Here is a 20,172-nt window from a genome sequence, read left to right on the forward strand (position 1 = left end):
TGACAAAATATTTTAAATCATTACAAAAGATTCTAGTAGGACATCTCTGCTAATTTCAAGAAAAATCAGTAAAGCCCTGGCCAGTGTAGCTCAGTTGGTTGGAGTGATATCCTGTACACCAAAAGGTTTCAGGTTTGAGTCCCAGTCAGGGGACATACCTAGGTTGTGGGTTCAATCTCTGGTCTGGGTGCATATGGGAGGAGGATGATGGATGTTTTTCTCTCACATGGATGATTCTCATTCTCTCTCTCTCTCTCTCTCTCTCTCGCTCGCTCAAAATCAATGAGAAAATAAAAGGTAATCAGTAAAGGAGGAAAAGAAGACCAAAGTTTCTGAATACCCACGTTGCAAACTTTATAACTTCAAAAATCTATCTAAACTATCTCAAACCTTCCACATGTTGTGAAATGTGAAACTGACTTATTTCTTATGAGAGTAAATGTCCCCAAGTGTTCATTGGGTTATCTTGGAGTTTAGAATTATGTTTATAAGACGAATGTCTAGTCAAGAAAGAGCTAAAACCAAATAACACTGGCCATAGGAAAACACATTTTAATTCAAACAAAAAAAATGTATTTTTATGGATTTCAGAGAGAAAGAGAGAGGGCAAGAGAGATAGAAACATGAGGGAGAATTATTGATCAGCTGCCTACTGCTGGGAATTGAGCCAGAAACCTGAGCATGTGCCGTTGACTGAAATTTAACTCAGAACCCTTCATTCTGCAGGCCAGTGCTCTAAGCAAAACCAGCTAGGGCCAACTATAGCTGGTTAAAAACAACCCTAGCTGGTAGCTGGTGTCTATTAAAAAACATGCTATACATCACAGTTTTAGAGTTTTTGGTACCCAGTTATCAGGTCTGGGTGTAACCCTAACCTGACATATGTCAGAAGTGGGACTTTAGGTGTGAGTACTCAGAGCATATGGTACATAGGAGTTTGCTGTGAGCAAAGAAAAAGAGGAGATACTGTCACTACTTTTTTTTTCTCTCCAGAAAGTATTTTTGGCAGTGTATACTGTATCAGTGTCCGTTACTGGGTTACATGCCATATCTTATTATCATGTGTAACTTGTAATATGATATAAAACATTATATTGGACCAACAGATGAAAATAATTCTGCTCTTTATGGACAAGTGGACATATTTCTCTGATGAGCAACAGATGCTTAATTTCTACAGACTGTTCCCTGGCATCATATACTTAATGTGCTCTTACCATTTCTTGACCAAGTGAAATTGGAAGTTCCTAGTATATTGTGTGATCCCTGAGGTCTAGAAGTCCAACAAAAAATTTAATAATACAAATATATTTATTACACAGATTAAGCACATTATATTTTACTAGAGGCCCAAGGCACGAAATTCGTGTAAGAGAAGGTCTTCCTTCCCCCGCCTGCTGGCACCAGCTTCCCTCTGGATATCCGGGACCCTTTCTTCCCTCTGGCCATCAGCAGGCACCCACAGCCCTGCCTTCCCTCACAGCCCCAGATTGGTCCAGAAGGGCGTCCGGCCTAATTGGCTTTTATTTTATTTTTTTTAGGTTGCATGTAGTGTAAATATTTACTTTTTATTTTATTTTATTTTTTTAAAATAAATCTTTATTGTTCAGATTATTACAATTGTTTCTCCTCCCCCACCTCCCAATTAGCTTTTATTATTATAGACTAGTAGCCCTGCGCACAAATCCATGCTCCAGTAGCGCACTGCTGCCCTGTAGCTCCCTCTGCAATCCCCCCTTCGCTGCCCCCTTCTGTAGCTCTCTGCCACCCGCTTGTAGCTCACTGCCCTCCCTCCTGCTAATCCATGATCCGGTTGTTATGTGGTCGGTCATTATGCTTCACGATGTAACGACCATTTGCATGTTATATTTTTAAAATACAGGATTGTTACTCCAACAGTTAATTACATTATCAACAAAGTGTTGCCTTTAGTGTTTAGTATATACTGTAGAACACTAAGATAATTTAACCTGATATTTTAAAAAAAAAAAAAAGCCTTAGTCTTTAAAGTAATATGTGTATCTGTGTATAGCGGTGCACCTCTGGTGCAAATGATTGAAACTTTCCAAAATGAATTAATTAATGAGAGTAAAGACCTATTTAGATTTAGAAAAAATATTATTGCTATTTTAAAGTTTTAAGATGCAATATTTTTCTTCATATATTCAAATTTTATTTAAGGAATTCTAATGATATCTAAATGCATAATAATTTGTTGCCTTATAAATTCATTATATATGTTTGCTAAAAATATGACAGGTCAGTGAAATTGTTCATTTATTTTGAGCTGTCTAAACCTGAATCTCAGGAGCCAAAGTCAATTCCTATTAGCAACTAAATTCCTAAGCTTCTATCAAGAACATGTGGATCCTCCCAGGAGTACCTCCATCTAGCTGGTGTATTGTTTACAAGCCAGACTCAGAGAGATGATCCATGAATTCCAGTAATGGAAACTGATAGGCATCTGCTGGAAACCTTTTTACCCAAGACAGGGGCAAGATGAATGGGAGGAACGAAAAGTTCTCCCAAGTAATTGTTTCAAGTAAAATGAGATTGGATATGAATTAAAAATTGATCCAAAGGCAATCAAGAGATAAGCAAGAAAGTAAATATATATATGCAGATAGATAGATGAGAGAGAGAGAGAGAGAGAAAAAGAGAGAGAGAGAGAGAGAGAGAGAGAGAGAGAGAGAGAGAGAGAGAGAGAGAGAGAGATGATAGATACGTAGATAGACAGACAGATAGGCAAGAGGTCACTTACAAGCCAGAATTAAATCTTTCTCATGAGAGAGTATAGGGTGGTGATGAGGTACACAAAGCTGAAGTGTATGGGTTCAAATCTCAGTTCTAGCTCCTATTAATTGTGTAATCATCTATAATATGTGGACATAATAATAGTATCTACCTGATAGGTTTGTTGTGAGAACAGTGTCTGGCTCTTAGGCAGTCTATGTCAGACTTTAATATTATGCCTAGAAGTTTGAAAGAGAGAAAATGAAATAAGGGGTACTGAATAGCTGTGGGAAAACATGGGCTACAGAGTCAGAAAACTCGGTTCAAATCTCGGCTGATGCCACCAGTTGTAGCTGAACCTCTCAGAGCCCCCATTTTCCTGTTTTTATAAAGGAAGTCCTGGTCCTGGATTTGTGAGGTAAGGGACAGAAGGAAAGCCCCTGCATGACTGACATTCAGAATTTGGCTACCTTTCCTTGCAGCATTAGAGCTAGCTCTTAAAAGCTGCAAAAAGTTCTATACTCATTTGTTTTGTTTTGTTTTTTGTTTTTGTTTTTATAGTTAATAGCATTTATTCTGTATATTTCCTTTAGGGTGAAAATGGTTTCCATGGAGCTCCAGGCTTACCTGGTCAAAAGGTAAAGAGGTTTTTTTTGTGTGTTTTTTCATATGTGTTCATTGATTTTTAGAGAGAGAGATCAAAAGAGAGAGGGGGGAAGAGAGAGATAGAGATAGAGATAGAGATAGAGATAGAGATAGAGATAGAGATAGAGATAGAGAGAGGGAGAGGGAGAGAGGGAGAGAGGGAGAGAGGGAGAGAGACAGAGAGGGAGAAAAACATCAATAATGAAAGAGATTCATGGATTGGCTGCCTTTTGCATGCCCCCCCACTGGGAATTGACCCCCACAACCCAGGCATGTGCCCTGACCAGGAATCAACCACTGAGCCCTGCTGGCCGGCAAGGTAAAGAGTTTTTGAGTATTGTATATAAGTTAAAAATGTTAACAGCTTGAACATTGAATTTGTATATAATATAGTGAAGATTCAGAAAATGTAGTTGATGAAGCTGAATTCCCTGAGAGACTTTCAGAAAACCATTAACTAATCTTTCTGAAGACAACCCACTAACCCATCTCTCCGAAGAGAACCCATGAAGCTGTCCCTTCTCAAGGCACCAGCGCACTAGGAGAGACTTAATCAGAGAGTTTTAGCAACGGGCTTCTCCAGAGACTGGGGCCGTGGTGCTCTCCAGGGGCCCTAGGAGGGTACACAGCAGTTTTCCCTGCTATCTGACAGGATCTAAAATGAATAATGGGGCAGTGTTTATCGCCTTCGACTGTGTTTGGTTATATCTTTATCTTCCTTTTTGTATACCCCCTATGGAGCTAAACATAATCACTACAATGGCAAATTATTAAATACTGCAAAGATGCTGCACCTAATCTCTTCAAAAACATCTTTCATTCAGAATGATAAGTTCACAGTAAGTAAGGATTTGTGCATTGGTGAGCCTTCTTCTTTCTGTGCCCAGTGTCTTCCTCTTAGCCAAGGTGAACCTCATTTTTACCTTTTCCCTGTCCAAGGGCTTCTTTCTCCTGGGAAGGAGTATGCTTGTGTGTTATCAGCATGGCTGTAAGCACAAAGGCTGGTCTATTCCAGTTTCCTGGAGGGACTGGGAGCCCCTTCAGGAGGGGCCAGCTGTCACACCACCCAGATGACCCCACCACAGGAAGAGCATTACAGATGCAATAATAGATGCCCACCAAAGCCAAGCATGGCATTTCTATGCTCTGGGGGAGTTTTACAGGTTTTAGCAACAGAAGTTACTATTACATCTAGGTTTTTCTCTGTGGCTAAAAATTACCATTCAAAAAACACTTATAGGTACAGTGTTTGAAAAACCCTTCCTTTACTTGGCTTGATAAAGATGATCAGATTGAGCTGGCAGCCAGGAAATAGCAAGCTTCTGAATTTCTTCACAGCAGTCCTAGACAAAACCCATTGCTACAGCATGTGCTGCCTCTGCAAGTCAAGTTACAAGCCAAGGGATGTGCAGATTTATCTGCTGGGAAATAGTTTCGGACTTTCCAGCAGTTGTTTGTGGTGGCTGCATCATGCCGTCATTGGGCTGATGTGGGGGGAGGGGGGGTGCGGGTGTTTAGCAGCTTCAATGTCAGCTTGAATTAACAGATCAAGTCAAAGTCTATCTTTTAGGAAAAATGGTGGGAAAAAAGGTACACCATGAATTCAGTGGCAGATATAACCAAATACTATTTTTTTCCCTGAATACCTTTTTTGAGGGTAGATGAAGCAGAAATAGTTTAATCTTATGTGTGTACCTATGCACATTTTACTAGAGGACTGATGCATGAAATTTGTGCAAGGGGCTCAGCTCTCAGCCCTGGCTGCCTCAACCCTCACAGCCCTGGCTGCCTCGTACCCCCCCCCCCCTCCCCGGCCCTGTGGCCCTGCAGCCCCACCACTGGTCATTCCCAAAGGTCATTCTGTTGTCTGGTCTAATTAGCATATTAGCTCTTTATTATATAGGATTATATATATTAGATCTATATTTTACACAAAGTGAATCTATCTATATATATATGTGTATATATATATATATATATATATATATATATATATATATATATATATATAATAAAAAGCTGGCATTCCTTTTTAAACATGGATTTAAATTATATTAAGTATTACTCTATTGTAGCATTGCAGGAAAAAAAAAACCCCATAAGAATCCCTTTATCTTTTGCCTTGGTATGCTCAGGAAATGTTTGCTAAGAGCTTCTTTTGGCCAGATAGAAGCTGAGGAAAGAAATTAATCCAATATTCAAGCAATCTTGTTTTTTTTTTCTTTTGAAGGGATTCATATGACTTGCTTGCTGTCTATGTTGTCATGCCTGTCTGACATATATTTGGTGTTCAAGAAAAACATTTGTTGAATGTATGAGTGAAACATCAATAATGTAAATATTGGTGCAGAAATAAATGGGAAAGTACATTTGTCAGGTCAAAGAGGGTTTAGTTGAAGAACGGGATTTATGCCTTTTAGAATAAATGTCGTGATTGAGAGCCAGTCCCCCTTCTGTGACGGAGAGGAGGGAGATCTGGGTAATGAAGATCATGATGCTGGTATCAGAGTTGGAGCCAGAACTCTGGGGTTCAAACCTGAACTTGTTTATCATACAACACTCACTGGAACAGTAGTCATAGAAGTCAGCTTGAGAAGGATGTTTCCATTAGACCTAGTGAAATAGATGGTAACAATAAGGACTAACTTAGTCTGTTTTAGGGCATATGTTGATGCATTCAATTCACAAAACTATGAGAAAGGTACTATATATGGATAAATTAAGTTTTATGGAGATTAAATTTCATTCGAAGTAGCGAAGTTGTATCTTATACACTAGAAAAGTATTCCTTCAGTAATTAGGAATATTTAAATTGTATGTAACTTAGTATTGATTTAGAGCTTACATATTAGAAATAATCTTTATAATTATTGCTTTTTAAATGTTAGAAATGCTGTAATAATTAGTATAATAATTATATATGTTAAAACTAGTTTTCTTATTATTATTCACATTGTGTTTTTCTTCTATAGGGAGAACAAGGTGTTGAAGGCAGCAAAGGAGAAATTGGTGAAAAGGTAAATATCTCCCTTGACATACACATTTATAAAGATAAATTGTGTACTTGAAAATACTTTCAAGTGGAATACCTAACTTGCTTTGTGCTTTCATAAGCAATTCAATAATTTTATAGAAATGATTTAAAATATTTGTTTCAAGTAAGGTAGACTTTATATATTGATGCTTGTCAGAAATATTCCTAAACAAGTTTAGATGAGCCTTATATCTAGACATTATTAGTTGAATACATTCCATAAATATATAAATGCTTTAGACATTTATTAAGCACTAGAGGCCTGGTACATGAATTCGTGCTCAGATGGGGTCCCTCGGCCTGGCTGGCAATCAGGGCCAATAGGGGTTGACCGGTGGCAGGGAAGGACCACAGGAGGATGGCTGGCCATGGGAGGTTGGCTGTGGGAGCGCACTAACCACATTGAGCATCTGCACCCCTGGTGGTCAGTGCATGTCATAGCAATTGGTCAGTCAACCAATTGTAAAGGTCACTTAGGCTTTTATACACACACACACACACACACACACACATACACTAGAACCCCAGTGCATGAAATTCGTGTATGGGGGGGGGACTCCCCTCAGCCCAGTCTGCACCCCTCTCTAATCCAGGACCCCTCGGGGGATGTCCAGTTTAGAATGGGGCCTAAACCGGCAGTTGGATATCCTTCTTACAATCTGAGACCACTGGCGCCTAACTGCTCACCTGCCTGTCTTTCTGATTGTCCCTAGCTGCCGGCCTGGTCACCCCCCTGCCAGCCTGCTGCTCAGTCATTTGGTCCGCCCTCACTAACCCCCCTGCTGGCCTAGTCGCCCCACAAAGCCCGTTTAGTTGCAATGGTCACTTAGGCTTTTATTATTATAGATAGATTATATTTTTGTGTTATAACCTCAAATTAGCGTAGTCTCAAATATTAAATTACCTTTATTTAGTCTTATTGGTGGTGATCAATTATTTGTTTCTTTAATAACTATTTATAGCATAAGAATGAGCATCTATTGTAACTATAAGATAAAAAAATGCATGTTGTAAGCTACTGGAAAATTACTTTTCCTCACAGAACTATGAGAGAGGTAATAGGATAGCCATATAAATCATATAATTGAGAATAATTGAGTGATAACTTTTTAAAAAAATGGATTTCTCTTCTAAAGAATCCCTTAAATATTTTTGCTTTAGAATGACAGTCATTGCAAGACCACGACTTCAAATAAATGCTTTATTTATACATATTCCTGTTTACTTAATGGGATTTTACCTGTAAGAATAAGTAAGAATAGACAAGGAAAACAGCAGCTGTATTCTCTATAATTTAAAGTCTTAATCTCACTAAAATCTTAGTAGTTATTTTGATATTTTTATACATAGTTAGTATTGCTCAGTAATAAATTGATTCTCATAGGCTCTGAGGTATAGAAAAACATTCAATACATTTGACTGCAAAGATTTCCCTTCTGATCTTTCATACCAATAAACTATTGCCTTTAAATAGTCAGTTTCACCATAAATGATAATATTTATGGAGAATAATTGAGATATCCTGAAGAAATAAAGCATCAAAGAGAAAGGACAATGAAAATTATAATTCAAATGGTTTATAGTAAGATTCATATAATACCTCTTATAAGTAAAATATATGTTCTGCTTTGATTTATTATTTACTACATATCAAATATATATGTATGTACGCATATATATGCATACACACACACACACACACATACACACACACACACACTCTAGAGGCCCAGTGCACAAAATTTGTGCATTCAGAGGGGGCCATCAGTCAGCCCAGCCTGTGCCCTCTCACAGTCTGGGAGCCCTTGGGGGATGTCCAACTATCTTGGAGGCAGGAAAGGCTCCTACCACCACTGCTGCACCCACTAGCCCTGAGCAGCTTCTGGCTGAGCAGTGCACCCCTTGTGGGAGCACACTGACCACTAAGGGCAGCTCCTGCATTGAGCATCTGCCCCCTAGTGGTCAGTGTGTGTCATAGCAACTGGTCATTCTGCCATTCTGTTGATTTGAATATTATCCTTTTATTATATAGGATACACACACACACACACACACACACACACACACACACACACACATATATATTCAGAGTAAGTGGTTTCTTCGTGTGTTGAGCATGCTGCCCTCAGTCCATGGAATTGAAAGAAGTATAGAGGACTTCAATTGAAAGTATATTCCTCAGTCCATAGCAACATATAGTACCTGAGCAAACACATCCAGCCAAGTCAGTTCTCAAGTAAAAATTACTTGAAGGGGTGGTTCGTTCTCTCAAACATGAGTTACTTATGCTGACAGGAGTCTCCCAGAACACAGCTATTTTCAGGTTTATCACGGTCTGGTTTATCATTCTGGTGTATAGGAACGATCCCATTCCACTGCCCCACACCTGACTGGCTAAGTCAGGTGGTCATCGCTCATTCATCCTTCCACTCTAACAGCATCGTCCACAAGGCAGGAGGAACGGGGTCTACATCCTTGCTGAGGGACAGTCCCACCGCTGAGGTCTAGATTCTGACTTCTCTGCTTCCATAGGAATTATCTTCAACACCCCTGCTTGTGGCAGGGACGGGGGGGAGGTTTCCTTAGGTTACTTCAGTATTTTTGTAGGGATTGTGTGGGCAACTGCTACCAGTGAACAAAATGGGGTCTATTCTTGGGTAACAGCTATCCCCTGATATCAGCCTTCCTGGCAGTGATGTAGTTAAACTCTTATTATATGACCAAATGTAAATGCATGAACTAAGCTCTGAACATCACATTAGAAAAGGAACGTTTAGCAGGGGTCATGGAAATGATCATCATTTCTAAACCCTGAGACCAAGTTTTTTACTTTAGGTCTCTATGAAAACAGGAATATAACTTGGTTACATTTATGAGAAGATGAAGCAAATAAAAAATAAATGTAAACATCTGCTTTATTATAGCAGTCACTATTTTTAAGTAATTGCTTTAAATCATATAATTTTGTTTACTTTTAAAATAGTCATTTGTATATTGTCATTCAAGCCCTGACAAACTTCAAGTTGAAAAACTAATTTCTTCAGTGTTAAGTGGGATTCCATTAAACTTTATTGTTAAATATCATTAGAGCATGAGAAAGAAACAAGTGGCAATTGTTACTCATGCCACACTTTTCCTGATAATGTCCCTACAATTTCTAGGTAAAATGTTGATTTTAGTTCATTTGGTAGTGATATCTAAGTGCACTTAGGCACATGTAGAAGCAAATTCTCACAGCAAAAGAGCAGGAAAGGGATTCAGGGCTGCTGCTCTACAGTAATCACTTGTCTAGAAACCAAAATTAATGATAAAGCCATAAAATAGACACGTAAGGACACTTTCTAGTAAGCATTTTCCATTCCTCCTATCACGTCTTCAAAAGCAACCATTAAAGGCAGAAAGCTACATGACATACATAAAATCAACACTAGTTGCTTTTTAAGTATTAAAAATGTACCAGCACCTGAGACACAACCAAACTTAGAAATTGAGACTATTCTTATACTAGTCCCACAAAAACATGATTTTGCCTGCCAGTAAATCACTAAATATTGACTGTTAGTATTAAATTAGATTATAGTCCAGGAGACAATTAATAGTAATCATTTGCTACTAAAAACAATAGTTATGATTTCAAATAAATCAAGAGCTTTTACACTGGAATATATTTTTACTTATTTATATGTTCATTTTTCATTCAGTTGTTATATCGATTGCACGTTAGAACTTGAGAATTTGAAAAGATCACTGACATTTTGGCCCTTTTAAAATGAGAAAATGTTAGAGAATGAGAAAAAGCCCAAGTGAGTAAGTATATGCATAGATTAATCTTCAGATCATTCTGGGGACAGGATCTAAGTCATTCTTCAGGGAGCACACAAGTTTGGTTTCTAAAATACAATTCCAAAAAGTGCCTAAACTCTACAGTTTGGTTGTACCGTATTTTCCGGCGTATAAAACGACACCCTAATTTTATCAATACATTTAAAATATAGGTTTAGGCCTATATTTGCTGTATAAGACTACCCCACACATCGAAGAAAAGACTTACTTTGCCATCAAGATCTGCAGGTAATTTTTGTACAATTTTGTTCTTTTGCCCCTGATTTTTGGTTGACTATTTTTTCCATTTCAAAAGTCCTCTTATACGCCAGAAAATACGGTAGATTGATTCTCATGGAATACATGGATTGATATAGTCCTTTATTCAATTCCCATCTACCTCTGTGATGACAGTTATGTGAATCTGGACATTTTCCGTGCTTTCTTTACCTTAGTTTCCTTTTATATAAAAAAACCCTAATTCCTACCTCAGAGGATCATTGTAAGAGTTAAATAATACCCATAAATTAAAAGTGTTTATAAATGTTAATATCCCCAACAGCCAAAATAGGAAAAATGTAAATATTGATATCATGAGGAAAATAGATTTTATATAGTTATGTCAAAATTTTTAATTTGCTAATATTACTTCCTTGTTTTCTTTCTAAATAAGTAAATAGGAGACAAGGATGTATTAGTTAGCTACTGGTTTTTAACAAATCATCCCAAAATATAGTGGCTAAAAACAATATTCATTAATCTAGCTGATGATTCCGTAGATTAGCAATTTAGACTGGCTTTATTTCAGTGATTCTTGGGTCTCAGCCAATCTTATTCAGTTTGCTTATATATCTCTTCTTAGCTGGCAAGTTGGCTGAGAGTGGCTGGTCTAGGTTGGCTTCTGATAGATAATGTGTCTCCTCATTCTCCAACATTATCTTGTTCTTGATCTCAAGATAAAGGCAAGCAGAAACATAAAAGATTAGAGGCCCAGTGCACAAAATTTGTGCATTGGGGGCGGGGGGGGGAGTGTATGTCCCTCAGCCCAGTGTGCACCCTCTCCAATCTGGGACCCCTTGAGGGACATCCAACTGCCCATTAGGCTTGATCTCAGACATCCCTCTCACAATCCAGGACTGAAGGTTCTCAACTGTTTGCCTGCCTACCAGCCTGACACCCCCTAACCACTCCCCTGCCAGCCTGATTAATGCCTATCTCCTCCCCTGCTGGCTCAATTGCCCCCAACTGCCCTCCCCTGCTGGCCTGGTCCCCCACAACTGCCCTCCCTTGCAGGTCTGGTCTCTCCCAACTGCCCTCCCCTGCTGGCCTGATTGCCCACAACTGCCCTCTCCTGGCTATCTTGTGGTGGTCATCTTGTGTCCACATGGTGCAGCCATCTTTGACCACATGGGGAGCACCATCTTGTGTGTTGGAATGATGGTCAATTTACATATTACCCCTTTATTATATAGGATAAGCAGAAGCATATAAGGCCTCTAGAGGCCCCCAGCTCAGAACTAGCATCCCATCATCTGTGCCACATCTAGTTGACTAGAACAAGTCCTAAGTCCAGCCCAGATCTAAGGAGTAGGAAAATAGATACCACTTCTTGATGATTTGTACAGCAAGATTGCAAGGGTTATAGATACATGAAGGGTGAAAAATTAGACTACTTTTGTAATAAATTGAACACAAATGAGATAAATGTTTTATTTTAGTATAACAAATTCCAGAGTGAAAAGGTTGAGTAGATTTAGCTATTAGAATATTTTTTCTTATTCTTCTCCCATGACTTGCAGTATAATTCTTAAAATTATGATTACATAGTGGAACTTGGAGACTGTGCCAAAGATACTTTTCTCTTTAAAATGGTAGGGATGCTTTGTATGTAATAGGAAAATATTATAGAAAAATGAAATTCTTAATTGGAATGGGAATAGGGAAATATATCAAATAATTAAACCAAAAATGATTTAGTACTTTTACATAATCTCCTGAGCTTATTGATTTTAGATAATGTAAAACAGAGAGTATAACTGGAAAAAGCAGGTGGTCAGAGTTGAGATGTATTTTTAGGATTTTACTATTAAAACTTTCTTGGCAGTTATGCCTCATATTCAAAACTAATGCAAGAATGTTAACTACTGTTATAATTATAGCACTTCCCCATCATCACTGTCGACACGTCACATTATTTCCTGTGAATTCTCTCTTAGTTCATCTTGTAGAATTCTACTGAACAAAAGCATGTTATGCAATTATTTTATTTACCTTGGTAATATATAAAATTTCTACAACTTTTAGGAAGGGCTAACTTGTTTAATTTGACAGCTGACTTAAAAACTGAATAGAACAGATGGAGTAGAATAATAACTATGATTTCAAAAAATCACAGAAATTTATCTGTGACCAATGCCAATTGGTATGGGAGTAACCATGCCAACTTTTAATTAGCCATGGTAGCAGGAAATTGGGAAGTGTAATGGTGATCCCATAGCCAAACAAGAGGCTTAATGTTAGTCATTACTGATTGTGTGCCTTTAAAAAAACATTCTTTATAGGGCTAGTGAATAACTGTAGATTATGTGAAATATGCTTTTGCTGAATCTTTAATAGTGGCTATAGAAAAAATAAAGTATAAAAAGGAGAGACATGAAACAAAGGAGAATAATCATCAAGGGCTCTGATATTACTTAAGTGTTAAATTTTCAAGTATTATTTTTAATAAATACATAATATTTCTTTATATGGATATGTTATATTTTATTTAACCATTCCATTGTTGGAAATTCAAGTCTTTCCTAGTTGTTGTATTTTCAATTTTTTTTTCTTTTAGCTAATACATATAATGCAGAATTGGCATACTTTGACAAGCATCTTTGAACATATTTCTTGTTCTTCCTTTAAACTAAATTTCAGGAATTAGAATCATTGGGTTAATAATTATGGAAATTTAAAAAAAATACTTGATACATATATTAAAATTAACTTTCCTGAAAGGTTTTGTGTGTTGTTGTTTTTTGTTTGTTTGTTTTTGTAAACCAGTTTACACTTGCTGTTGTTGCATCTTTATTCTAGCCTAACTTATTTTAAGCATTGGATTTTTTAATGTTTACAAGTTTTTAACTCAATAAATATTATTCTATTTAACTTTTTATTTATATTTTGCATTTCCTTAATTATATCTAGTTAAATGTTTATACACATACACAACTCAGATAATAATCTTATATCATTTGAATTACAAATATTCTCATCTTAAGATTTGCTTTTATCTTTTACTATATATTGATATATAGAAATTCTAAATTTCTTATTTCACTTGGGGTCTTTTAAAAAAATCTCCTTATCTACCTCTGTGTTTTCAATTTTTATGCTTTAAGAAATCATTCAGTTTTAATATTCACTCTCATTTCTCCCAGTTTTGTTTTTATATATGTTAATCCTTGCTTCATTCTAAAACTTATTTTGGTGATTAATTTAATATGAAAATGAAAATCAACTTTTCCAACTCAGTTTTGTGTCTTATAATAATTTCCTTAAACATTTGTTCATGATGCTTTATTATATGCTAATTCTTATGTACTAAGATTATTTGGGGGAAGATATGTATTCTCTCTGTTATTATTATATTGACACCACATTATTTTACTTTAGCCTTTATAATATGTTTTAATATGTAGCACTAAAACTTCTCTTCTTTTCAAATGTTTCCTTGCATGTTTTTACTCATTTATAGTATTGCTTGCTAGACATTTATATTTGGATAGTTACCCACTTTAACTTTCAACTGGGAATAATAATGATACCTACTGGTTATGTACACATCATGCAAAGGATTCTAATCAGTGCCCAGCACATAGAAATATGCTAAGTTCTTGCTTTTATTTTTGTCTCTCTTATGAAATTAGTATCAGTTCACCTAGTTCCAAAATATAAATAGCATTGGTACATTGGTTTATGTTAAATATACATATTGATTCTGGATGTAGCAGAGTGTGGTTGAACCTCAGCGGGGTTGGAATTAGGAACTAAAAAAGCTCTTAAGAACCTAAAACAAGCATGTTAAACTCAAAGACTAACATAGGCCAGATAAACAAGGTTTAAGTTTATGTGGGCCACAAAAAACCCAAAAGCTTCAATTTTCATAGAAATATAGGTTTATTTCAATAGAGACAAATAAACCTTTATTTATTTCAGTCCTTTTGAATTCAAAGGGCTGAAATAAATGAGTAATCATTAACATAAAATAATAGAACATTTTTATAAAATTAATATTTTTTCTTGAACATTAATTTACCAGACACCGAATAACTGCACAATTTAATAAGTGTAATGCAAATAAACCTATATTTCTTGTTCTCTGAAAGCAAAATATTTCCTGTTGCACTCACCAAACAAGTCAGTCCAAGACTAATGATGTGGCAATCAACTGCTAAAATATCCACTGCTAGTATTAGTGGAGAGAAATGGTGCGCCTGTGTGTAAGGCGCATAGGGAAACGAGTGCAACACGATTATAGGAATCAGTCATAAGCAAACTTTGTAGTTTGTTTTTAATAATTATGTATAACAGGATTTTATAATAATTACACATAACATTATATATAATATTAATATTGTAAAAATTAAGTTACAAAATTTTTATTAAAATGTTTTTTACATATCATTATATTGGCTAGGCCACAAAAATATATGTTGTGGGCCACATGCAGCCTGTGGGCCGAGAGTTTGACATGCTTGACCTACACAGTTCTGCATTCTCTTTTCTTCTCTGGCTGAATGATTTCTCTTTCTCTGGGAAACTACTTTGTTCTCTTGCTTGTCTTACAACCTGACTTTATTTGCTGATGCTTAAGCTTAGTATTAAAGACCACTCCCAATGGCAGCCTAGTCCCTCAGTTTGTGTAACTTTATTAAATCCAGGGCTAATAAAAACTGTGGTCATGGAGTCTCATGTCCCCATCGTGAATATCGATAATCTAATTGACTCACCACTGGTCTGATCACCTGTGTCTAAAAACCCCTGCAGCCAACTCAGCTGACTTATAGACAGTGTATGGGGTTTTTAAGAGGGGGTGTGGGGAAGAAGAAAATAATTGGCAGTCATAGGACTGTGAATATTGCTTATATTTGGAAAAGCTCTTGATTTCTGTTAAGTACCTGTGCATTTACTAAATTTCTTGTTGGCTCTATTTGCTAATTTTATTAATTCTATTGGTTTTTTAGTTGAAAGCAATGGGATATATATGATAGTATTATAGGAAATTCACATATAGTGATTTTGGCTTCTTCGTTCCAATTATTTTAATTTTCTTCATGTTTTATGTCTTGCTGTGGATTGGTGAAAGATGAAGGATAGAAAGGGTCAAGGTAGGGTGACTATTTAGGAGACCTCTACAGTAGTCAAGCAAGAGATGATTGCAGTTTTGGTGGAGATTGAAAGAAGTACACAGATTTGAGATATAATTTGGAGATAGTGTCAACTGATTTTGGTGATTTGGGGATGAAGAGAAAAGTGGTGATAGGGATTATTGTCACATTTCTGGACATCATGCTTTGGAGAAGGAACACATTTGGATGGGGGTTTATACCATGAATTTGAGAGGCTTGTAAGGCATCTCATTAGACCTAAGTTGAAGTTCAGAGAAAAGTTTATACTGCAGTTACAAATGGAGGTAGCCAGCATTTAGCCATGGGAGTGGGTGAGATTGCATAAGGAGAGGTTGGAAGTAGAATAGAACCTGTGACTGTGAGTGGAGAAACTTATATTCAGAAGTTGAGTAGAGGAGGGAGAAGAGTATGGAAAAGAGGCATCTGTAGAAGTACAGGAAAAACAAGTAGAATGTGTTGCCAAGTAGAAGAAAATATTTAAGAACATGAGTGTTTAAATGTTCAAAACATTACATAGGAGTCAATAAAGTAATAATATCAATTGTCACTATAGGTCATTGATGACTTTGGCAAAGGTAATTTCAGTGTAATAATGAGGGTAAATGCCAATTTGGAATTTGTTTAAGAGTAAATTTCAGATGAGAGCATTTAGAACATTCTCTCAAAAGTTGGCTGTGGCCTAGGCTGGATAATTCAGTTGGTTAGAGCATTGATCTCAATACACCAAGGTTGTGGGTCCAAGTTCTAGTCAGGGCACATACAAGAATCAACCAATGAATGGATACATAATTGGAACTACAATTTGATGTTTTAAAATCTCTTTTATATATGTTAAAGCTGGCTGTGATATGGGCAAACACAATAGAACAGAAGCTGGAAGGGATATGGATTATTGAAGAAAACTTTAATACACCAGTGTCAAAAGTAGTCATGAGGCCCTTAATAGGGAAATATTCTTGATCAAGAAAAAGAAAAGTACAGACCAAGCTGATTTAGAGAGTCACAAATGTCTTATACTTCTTAAGGAATGTCATACTAATATCACTAATAACGTTATATTAAGTTATTCCAATTAAAATCAAGACTATGACAAAGGTGTAGCCATTAATATTATTGAGCAATATTCTGTCCATCAGTTTTATGACCCAATTATAGTTTAAATCTATCCATTTCTCTCCATCTCCATCTGTTAGAGTAGACCAGCATGAGTCCAGCAACCATATGTGTCTGTTTATGCCTTTTTCTCCAGCACCCAGCATAATGCATAGCACATAGAAGAATTCAGTTAATTATTCCCATACTGGAGGAGAGCAGTGTAGACAAGGTTAAGTAGTGTTTCTTTTTTGAAATATTTGATAATTATTATTTTTATTAATTTGATTCAAAATCAACCCTATTTTTTCAGATTCCTGCTATTGAATTTATGAAGTAGAGTTAGAGATCAAAATTAACTTTATATGTATGGCACTTGAAATGATGTTTCAAAAATGACAATACATAAAACATTAATATATTTAGTAATATACTAAAACTAGGGGCCCAGTGCACGAATTCTTGCACCTTAAAAGGAACTGTGGGCTGTGAGGCTATTGTGGGCACAGGGGCGGGCCTCAGCCCATCCTCTGCACCCCCACCAGGCCCCTCCTGCCTCAGCCCTTGGTACCCTGTCAGCCAGCAGCCATGCTTCTGCTGCTGCTGCTCCCACACGCTGACAGTGCAAGCCCCGCTTACACCCGATGACGATGTGGTGTGATTGTGGCTGGTTGCCTTTAGTGGTGCGAGCAGGGCTGGTGCAGTCCTGGGAGCGAGCAGCAGCTACTGCCCTGATTGCCCATCAGGAGCAGTGGGAGATGGAGAAGCCCTCAGGGGCAATTGGAGTGACAGCTACTGCTCACACCCACTGCTCATACCTGCTGATGGTGCCAAGCGATCAGGGCCAGTGCTGGGTGCCAGCAGGTGTGAGTGGTGGCTCTGTTGCCGGCAGCAGGCATGAGCGCTGGGCAGGACTGTGGCATGCAGGAGCAAAGAATTTTCAGTAACCACCAGAGTCTCGCCCCAATGACAGCAACTGGCATCCCGCCTTGGTCTGGTGCCCCCACTCACCTGCTCCACCATCCCGCCACAGCCAACACCTGCCATGTTCCATGCTCTGCTGCCTACTGCTGACACCCACCATGTTCCACGCACAGCCCCTGGTGGTCAGCACACATAATAGCAACCGGTTGTTTGGTTGTTCAGTTGTTCCGCCTTTCAATCTATTTGCATATTAGCCTTTTTTTATATAGGATGTGCAGAGAATAGAACAGTTAGCATATTTTTATTTTTTATTATTTGTGAAACACAGTGCCAAATAGATGCTATTTAGCTCCTGATTCAATAAAATAAAATAATACAGTTCTTTTAATACCAGCTATTGTGGTATCTTTTTAAGTTCACAGTAGTGTTAAAGGTTGTCTATTGATTGTGCCCTAATTTTTAGTTGCAATTATATAGAATTTTGGAACCTCTGACCATAGTGACCTTAGGTTGGTTTTGTTAAAGAAATGTATTTAGTCCCTATTGTATATAATTTAGGGACAAAGAAATGGAAATTTGGGGTCACACAATGAGTGTTTAGTCAACAATCATTATATAATAATTAAGGCTGCTTTTGATAGCTTCTCATTAATTAGTGCTGAATATTCTAAAAGGGTGGTTTATTATTTGCTTCTTTATTTTTTCATTTATTTATTTATTTATTTATTTATTTATTTATTTCAGAGAGAAAGGGAGGGGGAGAGAGAGATAAAAACATCAATGATGAGAGAGAATCATTGATGAGTCATTGACTGGCCTCTTTCTGCACGTCCCCTAGCAGGGACTAAGCCTGAAACCATGAGCATGTGTCTTGACCCTGCCCAGGAATGGAACAATGACCTCCTGGTTTATAGGTCAAATACTGAGCTACAATGGTTGGGCTTGCTTTTATTTTGATCTTTATTCCACTTATCCTGTTTCTTCACTCCAGGCTCTAGCATTTTCTCAGATTTCTACTCTTATGTTTTAGCCCGTCTTACCTTTTTCCAGGGTCTGTCTATGCCATAGACTCAACTTCCTCCACGTCCCCTTGGCTCTACGTTCCTCAGCTTCTTCTTCATCTTCCCACCCCCACAGTTTTCTTTTCCACCTGTCTTGCTTTCATCCCATCCATGCCTGATTCTCTTTTCAGGTTACTAGTACATTCTATTTTTATTTCAGGAAGCTCTCAGAAAGGAAGAGAATTTTTCATATAAATAAATGAATTCATGAACAGCTGACTCTGGAGAGATTTTTGTACTCAATTAAATTAAGAGTAAGGTAAAGGCAACTCTTCACTTGGTAGCAGATTTTAGTGTATAAAAATGTTTTAAATTTTTTTTAAATGAAATGGATTTTTAAATTAATCTAGCAATTGCTTCTGCTCAGCATAACCATCAAATATTCATCATTGCCTGTTTTCACTAAATCTCAGTTAATATATTTTATTAACTAAAACTGTAGGAACTGCATTCCAGATGGCAGGAAGATAATTAATTCAACATCACCAAATATTAGATGACAGGTGCATTTTTATTTAGAAGCCACTGGCATGTGAACCTCTTTCACATTCAGTGTAAAAGCAATTCACTGTGTAGTAATTACTGAACAAGTGTGTCCCACCAGACTTAAATAGCAGAATTCCACTGCACAGAAAAATGGAGGTGTTGGTGCAGCTGCTGTCCTAAGTGGATGTTGTGCCATGACTGTGTGACAAGTTCTCATCTGGGCTTACGGACATCTATTGCTTCGTAGTTTAACTTCTTACAGAAATTATTCTTGGTCCCTACTTTTCCTTGTTAATCTCCACAATCCCCTTTAAGCCATATAACTAATTCCCCCCTCAGTGATCTGCTCTAATAGCAGTTGAGGACGAATTAGACACGATACAGAAAGCAATCCACATTGGGTTTGTCGTTTCTACATTTCTCCTTGCTGTTCTTCGTGTTCCGCCAATAATTATACCGTGAGATAAAAAAAAATAAAGACAAAATGGTGACACATTAATGCTTTGAGCAAACATGTCGTGGAATGTTATTTTAAGTACCTGCACTTGTCCAGCCCTGGGGAGGAGTGTGGCAATGCAGATGGCTTCACCAGCTGGCTGTGTTCCAGGGCTTCTCTGATAGTGATCCTTCCTCCACTTAAGGTTTACTTGTGGGTACAGATGATTCATGGAGTTGACGTGTTGGGAGAAACCAAAGGGCTGAGTCACATAGTAGCACCCTGTAGGCTCTGGTCAAACCAAGGGGTCCTTACCTGGTAAGAGGGAACTTAGGAGGTAATCCACTTTGACTCTCTTGTTATTCAGCTTTTGGCAGGTGGTCATCTAGACTCTGCTTATTAAGGCTAAATAGCAACTATTCTAAGTTCTTTATTTTAAGCCAAAATCTATCCAATGCCTGTTATTTTGACCAATTTATCTCAGTTATTATCCTTTAGAAGACTGCATTCTCAGATTATTCCTTTTTCCAAGTGACTGACAACCTT

At 37.3% G+C, this 20,172-nt stretch overlaps 1 protein-coding gene across 1 annotated transcript in view; it reads left to right on the top strand.

Moving 5' to 3' along the window:
- The window catches only part of COL19A1 (collagen type XIX alpha 1 chain), a 276,934-nt gene that overhangs the window by 77,234 nt on the left and 179,528 nt on the right, over positions 1 to 20,172 (top strand). The window contains exons 10-11 of the mRNA XM_084890396.1: positions 3,327 to 3,371; positions 6,351 to 6,395. Of these exons, the coding sequence (XP_084746522.1) occupies positions 3,327 to 3,371; positions 6,351 to 6,395 (90 nt within the window). The remainder of the gene's footprint in view (positions 1 to 3,326; positions 3,372 to 6,350; positions 6,396 to 20,172) is intronic.

Source organism: Pipistrellus hanaki (assembly GCF_964339955.1).
Source record: "Pipistrellus hanaki genome assembly, chromosome: 7".
NCBI lineage: Eukaryota > Metazoa > Chordata > Mammalia > Chiroptera > Vespertilionidae > Pipistrellus > Pipistrellus hanaki.